Source organism: Amblyomma maculatum, chromosome 8 (assembly GCF_055883805.1).
Source record: "Amblyomma maculatum isolate TAMU_Amacu chromosome 8, ASM5588380v1, whole genome shotgun sequence".
Taxonomy (NCBI): Eukaryota; Metazoa; Arthropoda; class Arachnida; order Ixodida; family Ixodidae; genus Amblyomma; species Amblyomma maculatum.
Window position 1 is genome coordinate 57,932,397 of NC_139351.1, and position 24,438 is coordinate 57,956,834.

At 44.1% G+C, this 24,438-nt stretch overlaps 1 protein-coding gene and 1 pseudogene across 2 annotated transcripts; both read right to left on the reverse strand.

Moving 5' to 3' along the window:
• Positions 1 to 591: 591 nt before the first annotated feature.
• Positions 592 to 24,428, reverse strand: LOC146181217 (R3H domain-containing protein 4-like). Of its 2 annotated transcripts, XM_084576297.1 has the most exons (7): positions 24,187 to 24,428; positions 22,058 to 22,248; positions 17,676 to 17,800; positions 16,288 to 16,461; positions 11,930 to 11,961; positions 6,527 to 6,668; positions 2,968 to 3,107 (listed from the first exon to the last, which is right to left on the reverse strand). In XM_084576297.1, the coding sequence occupies exons 1-6, from the start codon at positions 24,258 to 24,260 to the stop codon at positions 6,542 to 6,544; spliced, it is 723 nt and encodes a 240-aa protein (XP_084432423.1). In that variant the 5' UTR covers positions 24,261 to 24,428; the 3' UTR covers positions 2,968 to 3,107; positions 6,527 to 6,541. The 2 variants fall into 2 exon arrangements, with proteins under 2 accessions (XP_084432422.1, XP_084432423.1); XM_084576296.1 differs by lacking the exon at positions 11,930 to 11,961 and having other exon boundaries at positions 592 to 3,107; positions 24,187 to 24,427.
• Positions 7,291 to 10,996, reverse strand: LOC146181218 (uncharacterized; annotated as a pseudogene).
• Positions 24,429 to 24,438: the final 10 nt, after the last annotated feature.

Consider the following 24,438-nt stretch of genomic DNA (forward strand, 5'->3'; position numbering starts at 1 on the left):
AAAGTCACCAATGACTGAAAGACAAGGTAGACGCTTGGGCATATTGATTAGACATATCAGTGCCGCGCATACGAAGATGAGAGGAGACACAGATACAGAGCTGATCTACAAAACCACCTTCTTTATCTGCCTGTAGCAGCAGCAGCAATCTCTGTAAAATGTCCACGCCTTCAGAAATAGATTGGTTGGCTTCAGCGGTCGTAGCCAGGTTAGGCACCTGCCTCACTATCGTGAGGTATCGTTAGAAGTTCCTTTGCAGATAGTCTGGTTTCCACAGCGAACTTCGGCCCGCGGCTCAGGACATGCTCCACTTGTCCCGGCAAGGACACACCACCATAGGTGCGGACTGGGCCGAGTCCTCCAGTTCGCCTCTTCGTGGTGTTGACTCGGAGCTGTAGAAGCATGCACTGCCACAGGAATTCTGCAGTTACTGTCAGTCTTATCACAGACCGCTGTCAGGACTGTGGAATTCCTGTGGCAATGCACATTTCTACAGCTCCGAGGTAACACCACGAAGAAGCTACCTGGAGGACGCCACACAAGCCAAATGCACCACTGCTAATATCACCTCAATTTAAACAGTGCACTTGGTTGGCAGAGTTCGTTTTATTATTTGGGCCTGATGTTTGCAAGTGATGAAAATGCAAAAACATATCTAAAATCAACAACAAAACAAAATAAAAACAAGTCAGACAAATATAGTTCTCACTACTCAGCACCAACAATGAAAACGGAGCATGCCACCACCCAGAGTGTCGCACAAAAAGACAGCACCTTAGGACTTGACCCAAATCAAGGGTCCTACATATCTTTTGTCTTTTACAAATAGCAGCACAATATTGCTGCCCCGGAGTGTACAACTATATGCTCTGCAATGTACAACCCATCAAGAAATCTGTACAACGTGCTGTTTTGCGAACACTTCACTAGGTGAGCTAAATATTCTCTGTACTCTCATTACAACACATGCAAATGAAAGTGCTCACATGAAGGTTATCCATATATTTATATAAAATGTGAAAAGATGACACTGATAACTCAAACAAACATCCTCCAGAACAAAGTGTCTCCAAATTTAAATCGAAAGCAGAATCGGATCCACCATTAAAATGCTAACAAGTATAGACTCCTGCAGACAAGGTACAGTGCACAAAATTAGTCAATATGAAAGTGAAAATGAGTGACGTCCTCCCAAAAACATGCACATGCCTAGAAGAAGGTGAATTCATACTAAAAACCTGGCTACCATTTCACACCGCACACAATTTTTTTTCTTCCTTTAGTACAGCGTATGGGCAGGAATGAAATGGTCAATCTGGCAGTTTAGGTGTGTAAAAGCCACCTCCGCCCAAACAATGAATTCATAAAAGTCGGTGATGTCTACAGAGTAGCCCCTCATATGTCACTTGACTGCAAAAAATCAGATTGTCTTTAGATAAGACATGCCTTAGTAGAGGCACTAAAATGATATGATGACAAAAGGGCGACAAAACTCCATGAACCGGACTCTGCACAATGAAATGTCTCTCTGATAACTGAAATGTCATCAACCTGCATAGTTTAAGAAAAAAAGAACACGTCCAGCAATCTTAACCAGACTCCTCTTCTGGTATCAATGTGCAAATTCACTCCTTAATCAGTACTGCTAGACATGAGGAAGCGCGTAATCAAAGCGTTGCAGAATGGCTGCAGAGGTTCAGCATTACACGACAACAAAAGTGCTCTGTACCACTGTTATCTTTACCAACCCAAAACCAACAACACATTCTATTGAAACTCTGTCATCTGGTCTCAATAAAGCACAAAAGTAAAATGCTAATGCAGGTACAGGTGAGCCAATTAACCAACCAAACTTTGTTACATGCTCAGACGCCTGTATTTCATGCTTAGGCTAATGCTACTAGTCAACTTTCTTAGTGCCTTACCCTATGTGCATATTCTCATGGTGTTCAGAGTCCGTAAGGAGACAAATAAGATTAGTAATATATGAATGCATTTTGAATATGAAACAATTTACAAATATTAATTTGCCCTTATTCGAAGCATGTCTTCAGCTTCAGAGATTGTATATGTAGACATTATGTCGTATTAAATGTTTATGTTCATTAAGAAGATCTGCACATGACTGACATAGCTCTTCAGAAGGCAGGAAATATTTGCGAAATACACAGACTGAATCCAGCATTGCCTACAGCACAAAATAAGTCATATAAATGGGTTCTACCAATTCACTCAAGCAATTTTTGTGTGGTGTAAAGATTTGATGAAGATGCGTGAGACAATGGCAGAGTCTTTGAGGTGTGCTATTTCCATGATCCATGCTTTCAAACTTTCACAATAGCAAAGACAACAGGACTGCTTAGATCAACATCAACTGCAGCTTAGGAAAACAATGAGTGGCAGCAGAAAAGAACACGCCTCACACTGCACAGTCCATGATCCATCTAGAAGGGCTCTCGACCGTCGCGGAGAAAAATAACTTAAGACTCACTCAGACTGCATTTAATGCAACGCTGCATGATATAAGCTGTTACGTGATGAAAAGCAGCATTTCACCCCAGCAATTTTCTTGTACTCGAAGGATCAAAGCAGTAAAGGTAATCTTGACTTTGCCTGGCTGAAAAATGAGGCACTGCCACAGTCTTTTCAGTGTGTTACTCGCCATCACCATGTCATTGGACTTCGTGAGAGTAACACCAACTGGACTGTTTAGAAGGCGAAGCAGAAAACAGCGCTTTTGAAAGCACTGGTCAGGATAAAACGTTTTGCAAACGTACGATTAATCTTCCACCCCGCGGCTAATCGCTTTAGGAGAGCTGACAAGTACCATGGTGGGAAAAAACTCGACAATTTCAGTCTTGTCACACCGACGGACAAGGCCCACAACTGCGAGTGTCAGGAGCAGGTGGGCTCGAATAATGCCACAGGTGTACTGCGTGAAAAATTGCGGTTGCCAGAGCGACTGGCGCAAAGCGGTCAGCAGGCAGCGGCTGCACCGTTGCGTGCCCAGTGGCGCTCGAGGTAAGCGGACAGGGACTCGGATGGGCGGCAAAACTCGGTCCGGCCGTTGCGCACCCGAGTCCAGCGCTTGCCCTCCGCGTCATAACCTGCGACCAGCACGAAAAGAGAAAAATGAGGACTGCCCCACTTGACGAGGCAGTTCAAACAACAATCTATTCGTAGTGCTCATGCCTACTTGCAATTTGTTTCTTTCTCTTACAAAGCATAATTAACGACAGCTTATTTCGGGGTTCGAACAGGCTACGGTGAAAAAAAAAATTCAAGGATATTCAAGGACTTTCAAGGAACTTCTGGAGGCTCTTCAAGGGCATGCAATAGGGCTCTATTAATTTTGCGACATCTTCAAGAAAATATAGCCATAACATCTATTTCACTCAATGGCAAAGGAGTACCAAGCAAAGTTCAACGAACTTCTTGAAGTTTTGTCTCAATCTCTTTCTTCAGATTTAACAATTCTTCAGCCTTAGCCTGGCAGCTTTTCTCAATGAGTTTGATTTTATAATGTAGGTGAGGCCCTTAGCAGTTTCTATTTTGCCAGCATAGTCAAGTCATTGACTGCTGCTTTGAGGGTCTTCCTTTTTGCTGAAACTGTCAAGCTGGTCCTCAGCATAGCGCTATTTCAACTGCTTGACAAGCTCTTGTTCCTGCCTTTTCTGGCATTCAAGTAAGCACTATAATAATGTCCTGCACAGCTAATAAGGCCTTCCCCAAATCCTTTGTGACGATAATGTTAAAAATACCGCCACATTTTTCCATTTTGTTGCACACAATTTGTTGCAAGATGAAAGAAAGACCTTTCTTTGTTGCACACAATTTGTTGCAAGATGAAAGAAAGACCTTTCGAATTCTCTATGCAGATCTGTTGGTTGATGCAGGAGCCTCTCTCAACCGTTGCTTGACTGTGGCAAACAAAAAGCAATAATTTTGCAACCTTCCAAAGTGCTGCACACGCACCGAACTGCAAAAGCTCACTAAATGTGTCTAGAGCAGTGGCTTTCTCGCAAAGTCGCAGTGGATGTTTTTGTTCGCAACAGCTCAGTGTATTCTGCAAGCACTGTGTCTCGCTGCTGGTCAGTCCATCTCCCTGCTGCTATGAGGGCTTCCAACGCTCTCTTGAGGCCTGCCAGGCACTCGCTAGGCCTGCAGCACATTTGCTGAGGGTCAAGTGAGGAAAGACCTCTAACTGCTTGGAATCTCGAGGGGCTCTTCTCAAGGCCTTTCTTCGTCACTGCTACCAGGAACTGCTTGCATTGCACATTAAACATAAATACGTCTTTTGAACTTGCTGTGCACTTCACAATTTGTTCGACTGTGCCAACGAGTGCATTTTTCGAGCGGCGCATGGTTTTTTGGGTCCTGTACATCAATTTGCAGAAAGCCAGTAACCCCCTTAGTTGAAAAGAATGTCGAACACTGCCGTCTCTAAGTCTCTTGCCAGAAGAAACAACATGAGTCTGTATTCTGCCAAGAAAGGCTTTAGTATGGCAACGACACTAAGAGAAAAGGTCTGCTTTGTCACTGCTAATGTATGCTGGCTGAATTCAACAATGTTCTGAAAAGACACATTTTGGCAGGCTCACTTGCTTCTTCCTTCAGATTCTACATACTTCTGCATATCATTCCAAAGTTCCAGACCTCTTCCAATGACAAGCAACTCAGTGATCTGCAACATACTTCTGAGGATACCTTGCTTGCCCACTGACTGTTGAAAAATTCCGGCTCCTAGTTGGGGCATCCTCAAACAGTGCCCACAGACTAGACAAAAAGATGTCAAGTCCCCAATTACTCGCTGCAATGCCCGCTTTGTAAGCATTGTGGATTGTGTGGAGGCCACAAGTGCCCAAGTCGAGACACTGGACTTGGTAGTTCCCCTGTAGGTGGCGTTGAAGCATTGTGAAGAACTTGAGGTACACATTAGGTCCATCCACTTTCTCAGTGGCAAAGGTTCAAGTGGACTTAACACCTCTCGGATGTCCGCTGCCGTCGAATGCTTCACAAACACAGAAGTGTAGTATCTCGTGACCACTTTTTTTCGCGAGTCCCAGAATTTTATGTGTATATCCATTTGTTTTTCTTGCAGGCACTTGTTTGCACACTCATCGAAAAATATGACATAGCTTTTGCACTGGTCTATACCTCACTGCAGCGATGTAAGAAAAAAACGTGTTGGAGGCCGTGAAAAGTCACATAAGCACATTTCTTTTCCCTGCATCAAAAGACTTTAGCAATCTCACTATCAGAAAACATGTGCTTGAACAGCTCGCCTGTTTCGGACAACAATCTGAAGGCACAGTAGGATGCGTTCGCAAAATTTCCGCACCTGTCACCAGTTCGTTGACCTTGCACATGCTATCCACATCAGATGACCGTGACGATCAATGGGTTGCACGTTCGTGCTAGCAGTAAAATATTCGTCCACCGAACCTGTCACTGCTTTCATCGTAATTGCCCTGTGCTACTCACTCTTCATATGACTTTTCAATGCACTCTCTCCCATGAAACCCAGCACAAAGGATTTCCCGTATGGCTGGCATTTCACTTGGTGCGGATTCGTTGCATCCGGAGTCACCCAGTCCTTGTAGTCGGTGTGGCTGGCTCTTCCACGCGCTTTGAAATTTAAGCTTTGCAGGTATTTTAGTTTCAGACTGAGCAACTGCTGCATTCATATGCAGAGAACTATCTGAAAGCTCGTCTATGCAAAATCGTTCCGTTTAGTCAAACGCCAACGCACATGGAACGCAAAGCAGCAACCTGTCGACCAGGCGGTGATGGCGATGGCAATGTGACTGCACTCTTTGGAAGGGGCGCTACACCACATCAATGTGGCCAACCAATAGCGCACATCTGCAAATTGTGCGAAAATTTCAAGGATTCCTTTTTAAACATTAAGTGGAAGTATATGTGCCGAGAAAATAAACAATTTTTGATCCTGCATGAGCTTTGTGAGCTTCTTTTAGCCTAAATCACAATTGCAATCTTTGAACATAATTTGTTGACGACTTTCAAGGGTTAAAAAAAAAGAAGGATCAAGCACTTTTAATCATCTCGAAAAATTAGATTTTCATATTCAAGGGTTTTCAAGGGTTTCAGGACCTGTGTGCACCCTAATGATACCTCTGGTCCACCTGGTGCCAGCAGTTCAATTTTCAAGAACAATTTGCAATAATGCGAAGCTCACTGCCAAACAGACCAAGTCTAGAATTTTGTATTGCCCGATAAACTGCAACATGAAACAGCGCAAGCAAACGATCTTTGCGTTTTCCTGGTATTATTGCAGTAAAACCCTCCTATCTTTGCCTTATGCAAGATTCCTTCACTGGGAGAGCGCCATATTGAAATCAGCACACATTTGGGAAGCCAGCACGGTGTAAAAAAAGTGTTACCAATGTAGCCAAGAAAGGTTTGAGAACCTTAGAAGCATGAAGCCTGTCTTTCACTAGACCGCTGAGAAACTTTTGGCCAAGAGCTGCGGGAGTTGTTGGGAAAGAGGGAGGCCGCCACTCACTATGGGCGAGCAGGCTCATGTACTGGCAGAGGGCGTGCAGCAGCAGGCGCTCGAAGCTGGTCGCCAGCTGGTATCGCTGCTCGCCCAGGGGCTCCCGCTCAAAGCCCATGCACAGCTGCGACTCCAGCAGGCACAGGGTGCCCTGCACAGCAGCCCAACAGATCAGCCAAGGACACCTCTCATGGGGACAACAAACATTTGCATTTCAAACTACCATCGGGCTTCCCTAAAAGTCAATATTCCTTCTTTCAACCAAGGTGGGGCAAATTTCACTGCATGCATCACGCACGTTCAGCATCCAGCGAGGCCCAAGTTTATTCCACAGGGCACAACAATAGGGTGCACTAATTCAAGCAAACTCCAAAGTCGTAAACTTTGCACAAGTGGGAAAATATTCGAGGCAAGTCAATTCCCCCCAAATGCCAAAGCATCAGCAAAGTCCTGCAACCATAACTAGAATGCCAGTAACGACGTAATAGCCCTATTCAATAAACTAGTAGTAATTCTACCAGGAGACACCATGGTCATTGAGAATTCTTTGACCACTAAAATAAGCGTCATGCATCCAGCTTCCATGACGTCAAGTGAGTGGCCCATACAATTGTCCCTTAGCTCGTAATGTCCAAGTGCCACGGCACAAATTAGGTGAAGGTAATTAAAAGTACCTAAGTGCCTGCTGCATGCATCAATGACTGAACCTTGGACTGCATCAGTGCCACGGCACAAATTAGGTGAAGGTAATTAAAAGTACCTAACTGCCTGCTGCATGCATCAATGACTGAACCTGGGACTGCATCAGTGTGGGAACCGGTGCAAAATGAGTGGCCAGAGCAGTGGAGGAACTTGGAAAGTGCAGCAAGCCTAAGCCCCTCTTCTTGAATGAGAACGCTGCTACACACTGTGTTAGAAGAAATGTAATTCCATGCTTTTCTACACTAAGACAAACACTGTAAAACCAAACGTATCAATTAAGTACGCCTGTAACATCAGTGCCATCTGCGAGTACAAAATGAAACAGCTTTGTGGCCAGTATTATGGTTACAGCTATGAGTATGAGCAGCAAATTAGTTTGCTCTTCCAATGAGCCTTCTGGTCTATTCTTCTTCTCTTGACGTATAAGTAATTACGGCGACATCATGATGCCGCTATCCCATCATTGATGTGTAACAATGACCAGGCAATATGTTTGATGAAGGTCTACCTCCTACATTAGAAGCCTGTAATAATAAAGTCAAGATAATCTCATGGTTCCTCCATTAGAACCACTGCTTACCTATAACTGTCAGTAACACTAGCTGCCACAGTTTATGCCAATGGGCTAAGCTACAACTGCATACAATACAGAAAATACAAAGATTAAAAGTATTGTTTGAAGGCCGTATGAAGTTAGTGCATTGTAAGTTGATGAAAAAATGGCAATCTATTTGGAACATCAAGGTAAATAAGTTACACCAGTTAAAGCCTGTGCCAGAAGGGTGGAAATTAAGTACACAGGGTTCGTACAGGTGGCAAAGAAAAAAATTCAAGGATATTCAAGGAATTTCAAGCCCCCATAGGAGGATTTTCAAGGCCCCCTTCCAGGGCTTAATTTTTTTTTCCATGTCAAAGATCTTCAAACAGTGCTCTCAAAACGTCTGAAATATTTATTCCACAAAGAAAAAAAACATCACTACGCAGATTTGCTTCTATTGCACAGAAAAAAATTAGATATAGCTTCACAAAATATCACAGTGAAAGTTTGGTCATATCCCGCAGAAAAGTAAAAAATTGGTTTTATAAAATTGTTGGTTATTTCCTATACCCTCACAAAATATTGTCCACTGCTTCAACTGCACAAAACAAAAAAATCCTTAGGAAGCAGCTCCTCAGGGCTACTTCAGGGGAGCTCTAGCAGCTTTTGTTGAATTTGGAGCTTGATGGCGTGTAGCTCCTAACTGTTGTCTTTGGCCGTCTTTCTGAGGCTATTGGACTTTACAATGTGTGTCACATTGTTTTCTGCCTCTGCTTTATCAGCATAGGCATTTGCAGATGCCATGAGATCATCAATTGTCAATTCCAGCTTCTTTTTCTTTCTTTTCATTGCAGCAAGCTCTTCCTCAATGCAGTGCTTTTTTCTCTGCTTCGAAGCTTCAAGGTCCTGCTTTTCCTGGGCTTCCAAGTATGCTCCATACTTTTGCCTTGCAGCTGACACAACGATCCTCAGTTCCTTGGTGATTGGAATGTTTAGAACACCACCTGCTTTCTCAACCGCATCGCACACGATCCGTTGTGAAACATATGAAAGGTCCTTCAGATTCTCAACGCACACCTGTCGGTTTACACTGAATCCACGCTCGACAGTTGCCTGGCCATGACTGAGGACAAGCAGAAGTTTCACAATGCTCCACAACTTCGAGTAGGTTGAACTGAACTTCAAGAGATCAGGGTAAATTCATCCAGTCTGTCAGCGCACTTGCCAAATTGTCTAAGCTGATGTTTCTGCTCGTGCAGGAGCTCCGTGTACTCGGCCAGCACCGTGTCTCGAAGGTGATCAGCCATTCTACCTGCAGTGATGAGGGTGTCCAACACTTTTCTGAAACCTGCAAGGCATTCCTCTGGCTTCGAGCACATCTGTCGTGGGTCTAGTGAAGAAAGGCCCCTAACAAATGCAAACTTCAAGGGGCTTCTGTCTAGAACTTTCTTTGTGGCACTGATCAAAAACTGTTTACATTCCATCCGGAATTGAAACACGTCCTTTGAGCTCACTTTAGAATTCTTGAGAACTTTCTCTGCTTTGTAGCCTATATCCACCTTTTCAAGTGGAACATGGTTCTCGGCATTATCAATGTCGATCTTCAGCAGACCCACTATCCCTTTGGCAGACAGGATCGAACATTTCAAAAACTTCGTCAGCAGCTTTCTGAGAACAGTTTCTAAATCCCTTGCAAGGAAAAAAACCATTGGTTTGTCTGTCTGGTACTCTACCAGAAAAGGGTTCAGTGCCATCGCCACACATAAGGCAAAATTCAACTTTGCTGGCAGCAAAGCATCACAGCAGAACTCCCACAAGTTATTGAACGATGCACATTTTGGCAGGTTGACTTCTTTTTTTCTAGCAGCCTCAATGTACTTTTTCATGTCACACCACAACAGCAACGCTCTCTCAATTACAGGAACATTCTCCACCCACCGGTGGGCGACAAACTTAAGAGGAAAGGTATCTTGGCCTGTAACTGCCGAAAAGTCCTGTCTCCGTGCTGGAGCACCTTCAAAAATTGCACTCAGACTAGACAACAAGCAGTCAAGTCCCCATTTAGTCGCTGAAACTCCAGCCCTATAAGCATTGTGCACTGTGTGTAGCCCACAAGTGCCTAAGTCCACACACAGAAGTTGGTGGTTTTGTTGCAAGTGCTCTTGAAGACCTTTGAAGAACTTCAGATTGACATTGGGCCCATCCATCGATATCTGAAGAATCTTGGCAAGAGGCAAAGGCTCGAGGGCGCTTAGCAACTTTTCCTGAATGTCATCGGCTGTGGAATGCCCCATAAAAACGGAGGTGTAATACCTGGTCGTCACTTGGTGAGCAGAGTCCCAACACCTCACGTGCACATCCATTTGCTTACTTTGCAGAAAGTCATTTGCCGACTCGTCAAACAGTACGACATAGAATTCACACTGTTCTATTTCTCGCTGCAATGCTGAAAGAAAGAAAGGCCTGAGACCGTGACATGTCATATAGGCGCAGTTCTTCTCACCACAAGAAAACGCCTTTGCCACTTCACTGTCCGGAAACATGCGCTGAAATAGCTCCCCTGCTTGGGATGACGACCGGTACGAAAAGTGGGATGTCACAACTTTCAGAGTTCAAAGAATTTCAGCGTCAGTGACAAGCTCGTGCGCTTTGCAAGCATTGTTTAGGCTTGGCGGCTGCGAGGAACACGTGCTAGTAGAGTGCTCTACCGCGACCGGCGTCAGGTACCTTTTCAACGCGCTCCCTTGCGCTACCTTCATTGCGCCAATATGCTTGCCGCTTTTCATGTGACTTTTTAAAGCGGATTCACCCATGGCAGTCACATCCACAGTTTTACCGCAAAGCTTGCACTTAGCCCGATGCGGACTCGTTGTATCAGGCGCAATCCACTGCTTGTATTCGTCATGGTGGAGCCACGTAGCCTGAAACTGGCTCTTTCCAGGCATTGTGTCACATATGAAAATATCACGTGCGCTGACAGGCAGAAGCCACGCTCATTCCAAAAATGCAAGCACTGGGGCAACGCCAGCGTAGACACGGCTCGGTAAACCTATCTAAAAACGTTGGGCTCGGTGAGTGATGGCGATGCGATAGCGATGGGACGACGCAGCCGCGCGCCCACTGCAGTGTTGCCAGCCGCCTAACGAGAATGCGCTAAATAGGCTAAAAATCGATACGTTTCCTTCCCCGCAGTTCATTCAGAACTCAGCCAAGAATAAAAGTGTAGCAACAAAAACGTTTTCATGACGAAAAACACCAGTTCAAATTTAGTATTCAAGGAATTCAAGAATCTTCAAGGACCAGTCATAAATTCCAGTCATAAATTCAAGGTTTTTAAGGGCCTTGAAAACAGACTTCCGTAATTCAATGGTATTCAAGGTTTTCAAGCACCTGTGCGCACCTTACACATTGGGAACATTTCAAGGAAGTGGTTTTATGCCCTCTCCGAGGCAGAGCACACGCACTTCCTACATAAGTTCCTACTATAAAAACATGACATTACACTTTGCGATGCGTGCGTAGATGAGCTAGGAGTGCGCCACACTTTATTCTCATGCAAAAAACCTGGCACACTACAGGAGAAACATTTTACACTGTTTTACAATGAGCATATTCCTTTCCACTCAGTATTGCTTTCAAGTGAGAATGAACTTATTCATCTGGCCTGCATTTTGGAGTTTTAAGAGAAGAAAATATATTGAACAAATTATACATCAGAATAACTGCAATCCAAACAGACAATCAAACTTGTTTTTGGTGCACAATAGCATCAGTTGCTCAAGCATCATTAAACTCAACGTACTGCATCGTTTTCAATAACCATTGTCAATATTTGTATTCCTGGCTTATCTTCTCTCAGTTCTGAGCGGGACATCAAAACAAATCATTTCCATCATAGAAGCCTTCCACACACAACAAAGCAATGACTGTGCTGCACCTTGAAGACTGGTTAGCAAGCGGCTATTGCCCTGTTGTGCAGAAATTTTGTATTTTACATTAGCATCCACCAGGACGATTACAGAGCAAGAGCAAATAGTTTATTTACGAGGTTGGCTCGGTAGTCAGCTGCTCTAACAATTGAGCCAGAGCGGCGGGGTAAATGGCGAGACCAGGCGGCATCTGTGTAGGCACACCTACAACTGATTCAGTGCAAAGAGAATAGTAGTATTTACATGAGGCACTGCAGGTCCATCGGCGCGAGGTGCTGGTCACATGAGAGAAAAGAGACAAACGCACACGTGGTCACATGGGCCCTTCAATGGCCGCATGGCTGGCTAACTTCCTTTCCCTTCCTCCTCGTTCATTTCCCACTTTTATGACCCAAGAATTTTTCATGATAACGAAGGGACAATAAAGCGCCTCGGTCCTGTTGTTTATGGCTTCCCCCTGGTATTTGCCATGTAAGAGCAAACATATTCTTAAAGTCTGTTCTTGTACTCATTGCAGAGTATCAATTACAATTGTAGTGGAGGTCAGAACTGCATCTTAGTTGCCTTGCGCATTTTCAATTCTGTGACAATACTTGGCATGGAGCTCCAATTAGCTCCAAACTTTAACATCTCAAGTTTAATGATAACACACACAAGGACAGACTGTCACAACCTCTTCCATAGCAATATGAGCCCTTGAGCAGCTAATAACAGTTAGTTTTCAACTTTCCTCTGTTTGAAACTAGTTATAGATAAGAACAAAGGAATCCTCCCAGATAAGTCTCGTCATAGCCAAGTCATGCACGCAATTCGGATGACGAGTATTTCTGAGTCTGGCTCAGAAGCACCCCGAAATCAGGAGTGTCACGTTGTTACACAAAAATGCCAGAACCTTAACACCTGCTAATCATTAGTTATTTACTCACAGCTTTCATTTTCACTACTGAATACACTCTCAATCACATTCAGCTTGTAGTTTACAAGCTCACATGTGTAAAAAGCTCCATTTTCACTTCTGAGTAAACGATCACTTACATTCAGCTCGTGGTTTACAAGCTCACATATAAAGAAAGCATCGATTAAATTTGCAAAGCACTGGTATCTGCAAACAGATGTACTGTAACCTTCAAAAACACTGAATTTCCCCTCAATCCCCCTTTCCATACACTGCAGTTACATTTTGTGCACACACTGGATAGTATCAGTCCGACTACTGGCAGCAGCGTTTGTCTGCCCACATTCATTTAATACTGCAATAATGAACTATTCTTATGACTTTGGGGTGATTGCAGATGCCGCTGTAACTTCAATAATCCTTCATGACCATGTTGCACTGGTGACGCGTGGATGGAAAGGAATCGTTGCATTCTTTTCTAGTCTGACTGAACACGAAATGTGAGATTCAGGGACAGCTGTCACAGTATTTTTTTTTTTTCGGTATATATTGAGGCAAAGTTGAGAATGACATGCATACATGAAGAGTTATAGACCACTCTTTTCTCATTCTTCTGCATTTATCTCTGTCATTAACAGTCACAAAGGAAGCCTTGTGAGCACAGAAGTGGCAGGAGGTGTGTTCAATTTGTTGAACCCATTAATAACTCAGAAATATACATCGTATGTATTAGTTCTCGCAGAATGTCAAAGCAAAGGCTTTGAGGTCTAGAGGGCATCACAGCTAAGTTATAAAGAAGTGGAAAAATGCTATCCCATGCTATTTTACTAGGCTTCGAATGTTCAGTGTGGTGCACTCCAGTGATGTCATGAATGACCTCAGTGCAACCAGGGTGTCTAGCAAACCACTATGTTCCAAATCCCCGACTTTTCCAGGTTTTTCCTGATTATTTCAGTTCAAGTTCCCTGACAGTGAAGAGGCTCAAAAATATGTAGCTGCTGATGATAATGAGCATAAATGAATAATTCACAACAGAAAGCTATTTATTAATCATATTCTGCAATTTACAATAGTAAAAAGGCTGTCATTAGCATTAATGGTCGTTAAGAACGTCAAAAGTTTAATCAAAATTAAAAGCGCACTGATGCCAGCCTCAGAGTATGTGAGCCGATCGTTTGCTGGCTGCCCACTCTGCAATCAGCCGAGCCAATCCAATCCAATCAAATATAGCTGCACGCGCATGGTAGCATACGCTATGGCATGCGCTATTGTGGCAGCTCAACATGCGCTGTCGTCGAAGTAATATATCGCACCTGGCCTTGCAGCGCGGCCGCCGTGGTGGCAGAGTGCTGGCAAGAAAGCACAAGAATAAAAACATCTTCATGAATAACATACTTGCTCTGCACCAGCTTAAAATGAAAATGCACTGCAGAATATATCATGCCATTTTCCCTGACTTGGCTAAATTTTTGATGGTTCTCTGACATTTCACTGATTTTTCCCGGCACATAAAACTTCCCTGACAATTCCCAGTTTTCCCAGTTGCTAGACACCCTGGCAACCTTCCTTTGCCCTCTTTGATGGTGACCACTGTCCTGCGGTCACCACTTTAAGTTTGCACACACTGCTACGATGCTCAACTCAAGAAACAAGCCTTTGGCAGCTATCGCTGTCAAATTATGTAAGTGCCTATAGTAACAGTATTCGAAATGACTAACGTGATGCGGATAATGGAACAGCAGCACTCAGGCTGAACCATCTCACAGAGGATCGAATGCACAACCAAAGTTCACTGATCATGCCAGCTAAATATTTTGCTTCAAAGCATGGTTTTTTTTTTCTGCGCCTGATTCAAACATTACCAGGTAAAAGCATCAGGTAGGAGAGGCAAATAAAGACTAATCACTCGTTAACTCGAACTCCAGAAGCAACAGCACAGCATAGATAAGGCTGTGAAATTTCTACGATGGAAAATACTAAATTCTATGAATTTGAAACAAATCCGCAAAATGTATTGGGAGCCATCCAACAGTGCCTTAGAACGTCCCTCATGTTATGTTACGATTTTTCAACTTTTCAAGGTAGGTAAATTAACGTTCTCCACAAGGCTCAAAAGCAAGGCTCAAAAGCAAGGCTCAAAAGCAAGGGAGGGGACGGGGTGGAGCAAAGCAAAACATCTAGCTTGCTTGCAAGTACAAATGAAAAGGTGGCTAGAGATATATACAAAGGCAGTGTATGTAGTCAACAAACATAAGGCTTTGAAGAAAGAGTTCGATAGAGTAGAGAGAAATGGGCAGCTAGGATGCTAAATAATGATAACATGGCAATGAAGGCACCTGTTGTTGCTGCGTGGGAAGCTGTGCGCGCTTAAGCATAGAATATGTTGCTTAATTCAACTGCGGTGAGCACATCCGAAATGTTGGATTTTAAGTAATGTTAATGTATCTGGAGCATCCGTACTTTGGCATACCATTTGCATTGTTTAAGTGCGCTCTCAGCCACGGTCGGCCTGAACAATTTAAGATTAGATTTTATTCATAATAATATTTTTTAAATTTTTTCAGTTTCCCAAACCCCCATCGAGCTGTTGTAATGCAAAAGATGTAGAACAGCAATTTTTTCCTCGCTCTTTCCTACTGATGTCCGTCTCAAATTGAGAATTTGGATGCTAACGCATAATTCAGCAGAAAACGCTTAAATCCAAGATAGAATCTCAGAAAACTATGGGCCTTAGGTGTGCAATGTGAGGTTTTAATGACCAGAGCTGCAGATGAGGTATTAGAAGGCAACCTTCTTCATTTATTTTACCATACCCTTCATCCTTCTTAATATATATCCTTTTATGCCTAGAGGTAATAAACATCGCAAAAGAAAAGAAGGATGGCGTGGTACTAATCTCAACTAGCTGGGAAGATGGGGTGGGGGTTGCTTCTTTAATGTGCACCAGAGAACAAAAGTGGTTATCAGCCACTTTGTTCAACCAAAAAACAGTTCACGTTTTTTGCCCATAGGTGGTGTCACAGCTAGCTCAATCAGATTGCTGGATTTGATTACATAGGCCCCCTGGGGAGTCTCGCAATGGGTATGCTCAAAACTATGAAACCAACATGGTTGCTTGCTGGCCAGCCAACTCCCTAAATCCATCCATGGGGCCAGCTAGAACTCTGGGTGAAACCGAGACACACAGAACACAATGCTGTCCTAAGGTTCAAGGCGGCCTCCACAAATGGAATCGCACTAACTAGACTAGAAGAATACATCATGATCATTAGCCAGGCTATACCCAATCTAGGGCGAAGGCCTCTCCAGTTTCCTCCAACTAACCTGGTCCTGTGCTAGCTGCATCCACTTGACCCCTCCGAATTTCTTAGTCTCATACACCCACCTAATTTTCTGCCACCCCCTGCTACGCTTACCTTCCCTTGGTATCAAATTTGTTATCTTTAGCAACCATCGGTTACCCTCTCTTTGCACTACATGCCCTGCCCATGCCTATTTCTTCTTAATTTCGACTAGAATCTCAGCAACTTGAGTTAATTCTCTGATCCACTCTGCACGCTTCCTATCTCTCAGCATTAGACCTACCATTTTCCATTCCATAGCTCTCTGTGTTTTCTTCAACTTAAGTAGAACCCTTTTCGGTAGCCTCCATGTTTCTGCCCCAGAGGAAATATAAAATAGCCCTGAAAATGACTGAGGCACTCACCAGGGGGACTCGCTGCTTGCGCAACACGGTCCGCAGTGCGGCGTCGAGCCTCTGGAAGCAACAACCATCAACCGGAAGACTGCTGCCAGTTCCTTCGGCAACGGTCACATCAGGCTGCCGGTCTTCAAGCTCCCGCTGGAGCTGCCCTCTGCAGTTGAGCACTTCGTCCCAGACCTGCGTGGCGAGTTGGTGTGCTCCAACCGGCGGCCGGCAAAAAAAAAAACCAACAAAAAGCAAGGATGTCGTCGACTGTGGCGACGTGAAGTGCTCAGAGGTGCACTGGTGAATGAAGGCAGGCCAGGTGGTCTAGCATCCAAGGTCTTGAAAACAGCTTCAACAGGCCGCCGGGAGCAACAAAAACAACGCAACTGTGGACTAGCCACTTTTAGCGAGTGCCCAGAATGCTGCTAGCTGGTGCGTGCGGCTGTCTTCTTTTCTTGTCCTGCTGTTGACAGTAGGTATTTTTCAAGGTGTGAGAGCTTATGTGCTGGTGTTCACCAGCACATTTTACCCCCAACGTTCTACCTGCAATGACAGCAAAAGGCAGGCCAATGCCAAGGCCACGTGTTTTCAATTCCTCGCCTCAAATCCCAATGGATATCAAAAGGATTAGGGTTCAAGTCTAAATAAGCTGCCGATAGAAGCACCAAGTTAATTAGGTACTTTTTCTTTCCCGGGGTGCTATGCTGAAAAAGCGTTTGTACATAGAACTGAGATGCTTTTACTCATCTTATTCTTTCCAAACTGCACAGGGCAGAAAAGCAATGGCATCCAATATCATTAAAAAGCCCATATATCCAAAACTCTGGTAGCAAGCACTAAAAATGTCTACTGGAATGTAATGGAAGTTCCGCACATCACACAAGTTTTTTTTGTATTTTCTGCAGTATGGTACCCTCACGAGTGCTGTGCCCATTCTGTGATAAGGGCTTTGAAGACAAAGAACCAATAAGAGGCAGCGGGCATAGAGAAATGCATATAAAGAGGGAAAAAAACTATCCTTAAACTCATACATCAGCATATCCAAAAACAAATGCAGAATAGAAATACATTTTACCCTCTGATTATTACAAAAAACAATGCATAACATGGTGGCATCAGGCAGTAAGCACCATGCAACCAGTAAATATTGAAATGTAATGCTGCATATCATTAATTACTTCCCTATGTATAATGTGGGTTGTTTGTGGATATGTGCCCAACGATGTGTGCACAACACGGTTTATGGCTCAACTATCACATTCGACCTAAGCATACACTCAACCCCTCCCCCCCTCCCCTTTACGCAATATTTACTACCCTAGATTTTTTGGAGTCTTTTGCCACCAATAAGTGCATTGTTCAAACTTATAGTTAAATAAGCTCGAATGCAAATCACTGGTTCCCACCTCGTGGTTGTCCGGATCAGCCAGCAACCGGGAGAAGGCAGAAACCGACCGGTGCATGAAGTCATCGATGCTCAGCTGTCCATCAACATCATCTTCTTCCTCCGCCAGAGTGTGAAGGAAGCGCTCTGCATTCGTGTCAAGCGTGCATTCTATAAAGTCCCCTGCAAGCCAGCTTGAGCACAAATTCAGCCATTCAACACTGAGTAGCCAGGGTGCCAAAGCAGTCAGCGGCCAACACAAAGATGGACGCTAGCCAGAAGCATGATTTATTTAACTGACAAAGGACCACGCTATTGTCGCAGGCTCACAAAGGTGTTTTCACAAGACAAAAAAATTACAGGACTGCACTTAACTGCACTGGAGAGCTTAATGGCGAAAGCGTTTCCTCCTCCTCCTCTTCTATCTCTGTTTTGCGTGCTGTGCACTTGTTATAGTTTCATTTCTTTCTTTGGTCACTTTGGTTTCGTTGTCGGTGACATCAGCATCTCAGGACCCCACTCCTCGACATGTGAGACTGAAGTGACTCACACAGAAGAAAGCCCTATGAAGCTTTTTATAGAGACTAGGCCTAACTACCCAAACGGTGAAATTACGTCGACGTCAGATTGCACTGTGACACCGTGATTAGAGAAATTATTTCAACGTACAAACCTACAGCAACGTCTTGCAGACACATCTTGTGGAATCTCGCATTCTCACCGCGAGCCTAGAAAAGCTTTAGCCTTAAACTCTTCACCATGCCATATACTCGGAAAAGTTCTTTTGCTGATAAATTGAACAGCAAATGAAAATTTTACGCATGCCCTTCGAAGAAGTTTGTATAGTAAAAGCTTGTTAATTCGATCATCATGGGACCGGAAAAAATTCTAATTATCTGCTGTCCGAATTATCGAAAAGTCACGAAAAGCCTGACAAGAACCATTTGCATTACGGTAAATTTACCGTATTCATTCGCATAATGAATCCAAACGCATAATGAGCTCAACCTCCACTTTTGCAGCTGAGAATTTAAAAAGAAAGAAGCACTAGTCATCACCGCATCCCTCTGTTTCACGAATCGTCGCAGCCCACAGGCCATTTCTTGGAAATGCGCCAAGATGCTGCACTGCTATAGCATCACGGTGCATGTATCTTTTAACATTAGCTCTACTGGATGGGGGAGGCGGGGTAAACTTGGCAGAGTGCCATCGGCTTTGACTAAAGTTTTCGCCTTAACTTCTTGCCGGCACTCATCCTTCATGGTGTGATGTGGTAGTAGGAGCTCCATAGAGAAAGGATTGGAGTGCCCCTTCATCAACAGCCTGCATCACATGTAAGGCTTCACTGCACGATGCGCTAAGTGGTACCTGAGCGTGCATTTTGGGAGCTATGGAAGAACCACGATGAAAGCACATCAAAAATACACTATCCGAAACACTGTGCAACTGCGATCGGTTAGCTGGCTGGTGCGCGGCCAATGAGCCCCGCTGCCGCGGACTGGTCCGGATGGGGCAAAGCTCATAACAGCGAAACTGAAACACAGTCGGCCTATTAAGGTAGTGTTGGATGAGGCCATTTGTGTTTCATTACACCTATCGTTGCGTGCATGTCAAGGGTGCACGGTCAACTGCGCAACATGCAGTGCCAAGTTTGAGGAGTGCTATTTTGACAATCGCTTACGGTACCATGCAATCATAACAGGACGCGGCATAACCGGTGTGAGCCCCATAGCGCCCATCCGACGCCATAGCCTTACAGGGGCATTGGTTGGGTCTGCGCTGACAGAAATACCCATATTTCCGAATTAACGAGGGTCGAATTAACAAGCAGTGAGTTGCAAGTCTTTGAGGTCACGCAGAACAGATAGCTTTTGGACGCGGACAGCCTCTTAACTATGCCACCCTGTCATGGGGGCGTTTCTTTGGTCATGTGCTGGGCGGCAGGCCACCCAATCGCGGTGCCGCATAGTTCAAATTATCCGTAGTAGAACCAACTCGCATTCAAATTACGCTACACAGACCTCTATGGAGCTTGGCCAGACCAAGCAGTGAAGTTTGAATTACCCGAAAATTCGAATTATTGAGGTTCAAATTAATGAGCTTTCACTGTGCTTCCAAAGATTTCATCTTTCCTGGTCTTCAGCTACTGCCACCCTGCCACAAAGTTTGCAAGTATAGCTGCATGAAATCAGCAGTGAGAGAATATGCACTGAGAAAAACAAGTCACTGCGGTAATCATGACAAAGCTACTCAGACGCACTGAACTTATGAGCAGTTTCGGCTTTTGGGTAAGACAAGAAATCCCACGTCCACTCTAACCCATACAAATTGCTGAATCTTATTAAGGATTCAGTTTCACGACGAGGTAAAGTTATTATGAGTAAGGTATTTCTCAGTAGTGAAAGCAACAGTCGCTATCATGAGCTCAGAAAAAAAAAAAAGCCCTTGAGGCCGACTACAAAGATGCAGCAAAGCCTTATCAACAACAAAAGGACAAACCCTCTCACACCTGCACAAAAACTTGCTAAAACAAGGAAAGGATACACAATTCCAACTGAAGTGCATATGTTTCAAATCAGATCTCTAAAGAGCTTTGACAGCAGCCGCTACTAAGCACAAAGGGTGGACAGCAACTCTAAACTGCCTCTGTTTGCACGCAAGCACCAACAAGCACCGATTCAGAGATCGCACTTCCCTGCTATCCCAGCTTGATCAGCTTGTTTTATCACAAACTACAAAGCATGGGCATAGAATGAAAGGGCAAGTATGAGAGGGAGAGGGGAGGTCACGTGATGGTCACGTTCCAATGCACCTCTACTCAAAAGTGTTGGACTTAGTCGGTTCAGAGATAAGGCAAGCAAAAGGGAGCACGATCAAGTTCGGAGATAAGATAGAGTGCTCTAACGCGAACAATGTTGGTGTCAGGCTGTTTGCGACTCCTGGGAAAAAGGCAAGGTAGGAGGATGAAAATTCTCTGCACACAGCAGTTCGTGCCCATGTGCGTTTCCTGTGTTGGAATGCAATGCACAGCCTGTGAAACCCTCTAGAAATACACAGCAAGCAAGCACTGTTGCCTAGCTTCTTGGTTCAGCACATTTGTAAGCTACACTAATAATACACTTCTTTTAACATACCCCTAACAGACCCAAAGGGCTGATGTGCATTAAAGCTGCACTAAAGAGAATTTTTGAGTTGCCTCTTATTACCGGTAGGAACTTGATCTACATGCTACAAGCATTCTGAAAACTTCACGATTTGCTGCTCTGTGTGGCAGATTCAGCTGTTAGAATCAGGTAAAATGTCCTGGTTCCCCATTTTCTTTTGTCCTTTAACTCACTGCAGAAAGTAGGAGGAGAGCCACTTAACGCGCGGAGTTCATTTGAGGCAGTCGCGTGGTGGCTTGCCACTTTCCCATCGGCAGAGTAATAAGCAGAGCGATAATATGAACATAGTCCACTTGGATCAGGCTTGTTGACATGCTCTCTGAATTACACATAAGTAATAGTTCTATCAAAATATTTATTTGCATCACATCCAAAACCACCAATAAAAGCTACTTTGGGTGTCTTTGCAGTTTAGAGGATTTTCATTGCCCACTGCAAACTGATCAGGCTGCGTCTCGTAAAAGCTCATAGTAAGGGTCTGTTAATATTTCCGTGGGCTTAATTTATAATTATGTTGTCTGCGACTAGAATTATTGATTCATGAAAACCCGTAAAAAAAAAAATCCTAGAACGAAACTTTGCAGAAGGTTCTTTAGTGCACCTTTAATAATTCTGTTTTTAAGCCAAAATCAGTGCGGTGATTTGGGCAGGAGTGTTTCAATCAGCCTACATTTTGCTATCACTGATCAGCACAGGCTCAGAAACTATTTATGTAAGGAGCTGTTCACAGTTCACAAGATTTCCTTATTCATGCGCTCAAAATTGCAGGCGATAAATTTCCTATCAAATTCCGCTATTTTTCTTCCAATTAGCACCAAATATAGTAATAGCTGGTTACATGTAATGAGTATGAAGGTGAAACACATGGCTGCCATCATGTAAGTGCAGGCTAAAAAACTGCAAGTGGTCGAATTTATTCCGGAGTTCTCCACTATGGCATCTCTCAAAGCCAATGTCACTTTGGGGCGTTAAACCCTATAAACCAAACCAGAGTTACGGTTTTTAAGAAAGCCTTGACAATTGATTGAGGATGCAGACAATGCATGTTTCCCATCTCAAAGTCACTTTGTCAGAAGGCACAAGTCCAGTGCTCACGAATTCTTCAACTAGCCCCCAGTTAAAGCAAGCAACGTGTGAAGTAATGAAAAAAAAAAAAAAAAAAAAACACCAGTACAACATTCCCCACCACTGAGACGGTGAACTGTTTGCTCTCGAATTATGCAGGTCTAGATTGGCATACCATTGTCAAGGCGCCGTCCTTTCCTGGTGGACCGGTGTTGGTGTTTCCCACGTGAGCTCAGCCCAACGACGTCGCCACACGCGGCAGGCGCTGCCCGGCGCACAGCCCGCCGGCGCGGCACCAAACCTGAGAGCTGGTGCAGGTGGTCCACTAGTGGTGCTGGCTCCTCGCCTTCATCGTGGCTGGTGAACCTGAAGGTGGATCCCAAACAAGGTGGCACAGCAATGAAGACACAAAGACCCAGTACACCTTAGTTGATGCCACTTGAAAGAAAAAGTGGGCAACCAAATAAACTTTTGCAAGCAAGCATTCAGACCAGAGCACATCGTCAGCCAAATAAATATCCACATGCGCAGAACTCATGGTATCAAGCACTGTCTTTCCGATGCATGTTCGAATAAACTCTGTCACATTAAATAACTGTCTGGGAACCACAACATGATTAACACGATAGCAATAAATCAATCACGTTTGTACGGCTTGGTTAAAATAGGGCTGTATATCAATGTAAGATGGTCACTTAAGATAGCAAGGTAGCTTAGAACTGTATGCTAGTATGAATGTGTGAGATATTAGAAGCACAAGTTTAGAGAATGGTAATTAAGCAAGCAGCAACTGCATGTACGCGAACGAAGAACTGCGCAGGAAGCTACAAATGAAAATCGTCCCTCATAACCTTTTAAACATCTCTTGCTCCATTTGAAATTTCTGGCCGTGTCTTGAGAAACATCAGATATGTAGAAAACTGCAAATTTTCCATAAACACAAAGCATTACAGCCCCCGTTAACTTGATTTGCACTTTATGTTTAGGGCAGGTTGTGCATGTAACCAAGAAATGGCATTCTCTGCCATAAAATCTCCTTGCACTGGCACAAATAGTAACTGCATTGCTTGATATAGTAGACATCTTTCGTAAACAACAAGTGATCATGCCACATGACTACAAGCTGCTCTGTCCTTTGTGCAATTAGAGCTGTAGCTCAGTGAAAACATCCCTCTCGTCAATATGGCCAAAGGGATAACAGAGAAGTACCAACATATTTACAAGCACAGGTGGCTACCCGAATAATATGCAGGACTCTATAGCAGCTCCCTCATAAGATGGGCACGAAGAGGATGCCTACTGCATAAAGGAATATCTAGACATAGTTTGTATTAGGCTCCAAGGTTTTAACTTACTTCAAAGGGCACCGCAGGCAAATAAACGAGACAGTTGCTGTGTGGCTTGTTCTTTCCGATCTTTTTATTTTTCAAAGGCAGTAGAATGAATGAAAATTAACAGCTTTGTCATAAATCAGAGCATCACAATGGGGTGCAGATTCCTCAGCAAGAATGTTTGAGCAGCTACATATCTTGTGATGGTTTATGTAGTTGATTGTAAAAATCTCGCGCCCGGTCACGATCAAGAAAAAAATCCCCCATGTTTCATATAAACCCTAAAAGGTGTGTTAAACAGGTGTCAACGACAGCACAAAACTCGCGGACACTGGACAGTGCGTGTCATCCGTGATCACTAAATTTCAACTAAACGAAAACAAATTACAATAAATACACTGCTCGAAATGCCAGTAATTAACAATATAAAAATAACTATGTGTATGTAAAGTAAATCCAAATGCTTGCAATAATTTCGCCGCATTCCTCGCTAAGCAATCTATTAAAATTTGGTAGCATTTTATTTATTTTTACGAACCAAGTTACAGCTTTCACCGGATGGTCAAGACAGGTCGGAAAGGGAGAAACTTTATTCAGAATGCTGCGGAAAGGAAATGAGAACATTCCGTAAGGCTACGATTTCACGCACTGCATAATGTTTGTACCACCTTGTTTGTTGACCGCTATTCACTAACACACTAAAATTTAAAAATTCCTTTCAGTTTATGCTCGCATCAAGGTAACGCGATCACTTTTGCACCGATTGCTTCGCGCACAGTCACTGCTAGTGTCTTCTGACCTTCAGCTAGCAAGAGCACGACTGGAAACGAATATGTCGCAACCAGCAGCGCAGCATAGCTTACCCAGGAGACCAGTGTCCAGTCGCGTACCCTGCGGGCCCTAGTAACAGCTGTCTCGCAGCTACCGCCGAAGCAAAACTCAGTGGAAACGCGCGATCGACGCTACTACTTACCCGTCAAGGACGTCGTAGCTGGGCGTTCCATTGAACGGATCCTTCACGTTCGCTCCATTTCGAATAACTCCCATGGTGCGGTAACAATTTTCGTGCAACGAGCAGCAATTTTGACCTATCGAACCAATCAAATTAATCGAGCGTGCTCCGACCCCAAGCTCCGCGCGAACGGCACCTGCAGCAACAGCACACGCGCCCCAAAGCAGCACAATAAACACAAACCCTGATTGCCGTGTAAACAAAGCTTGTGCT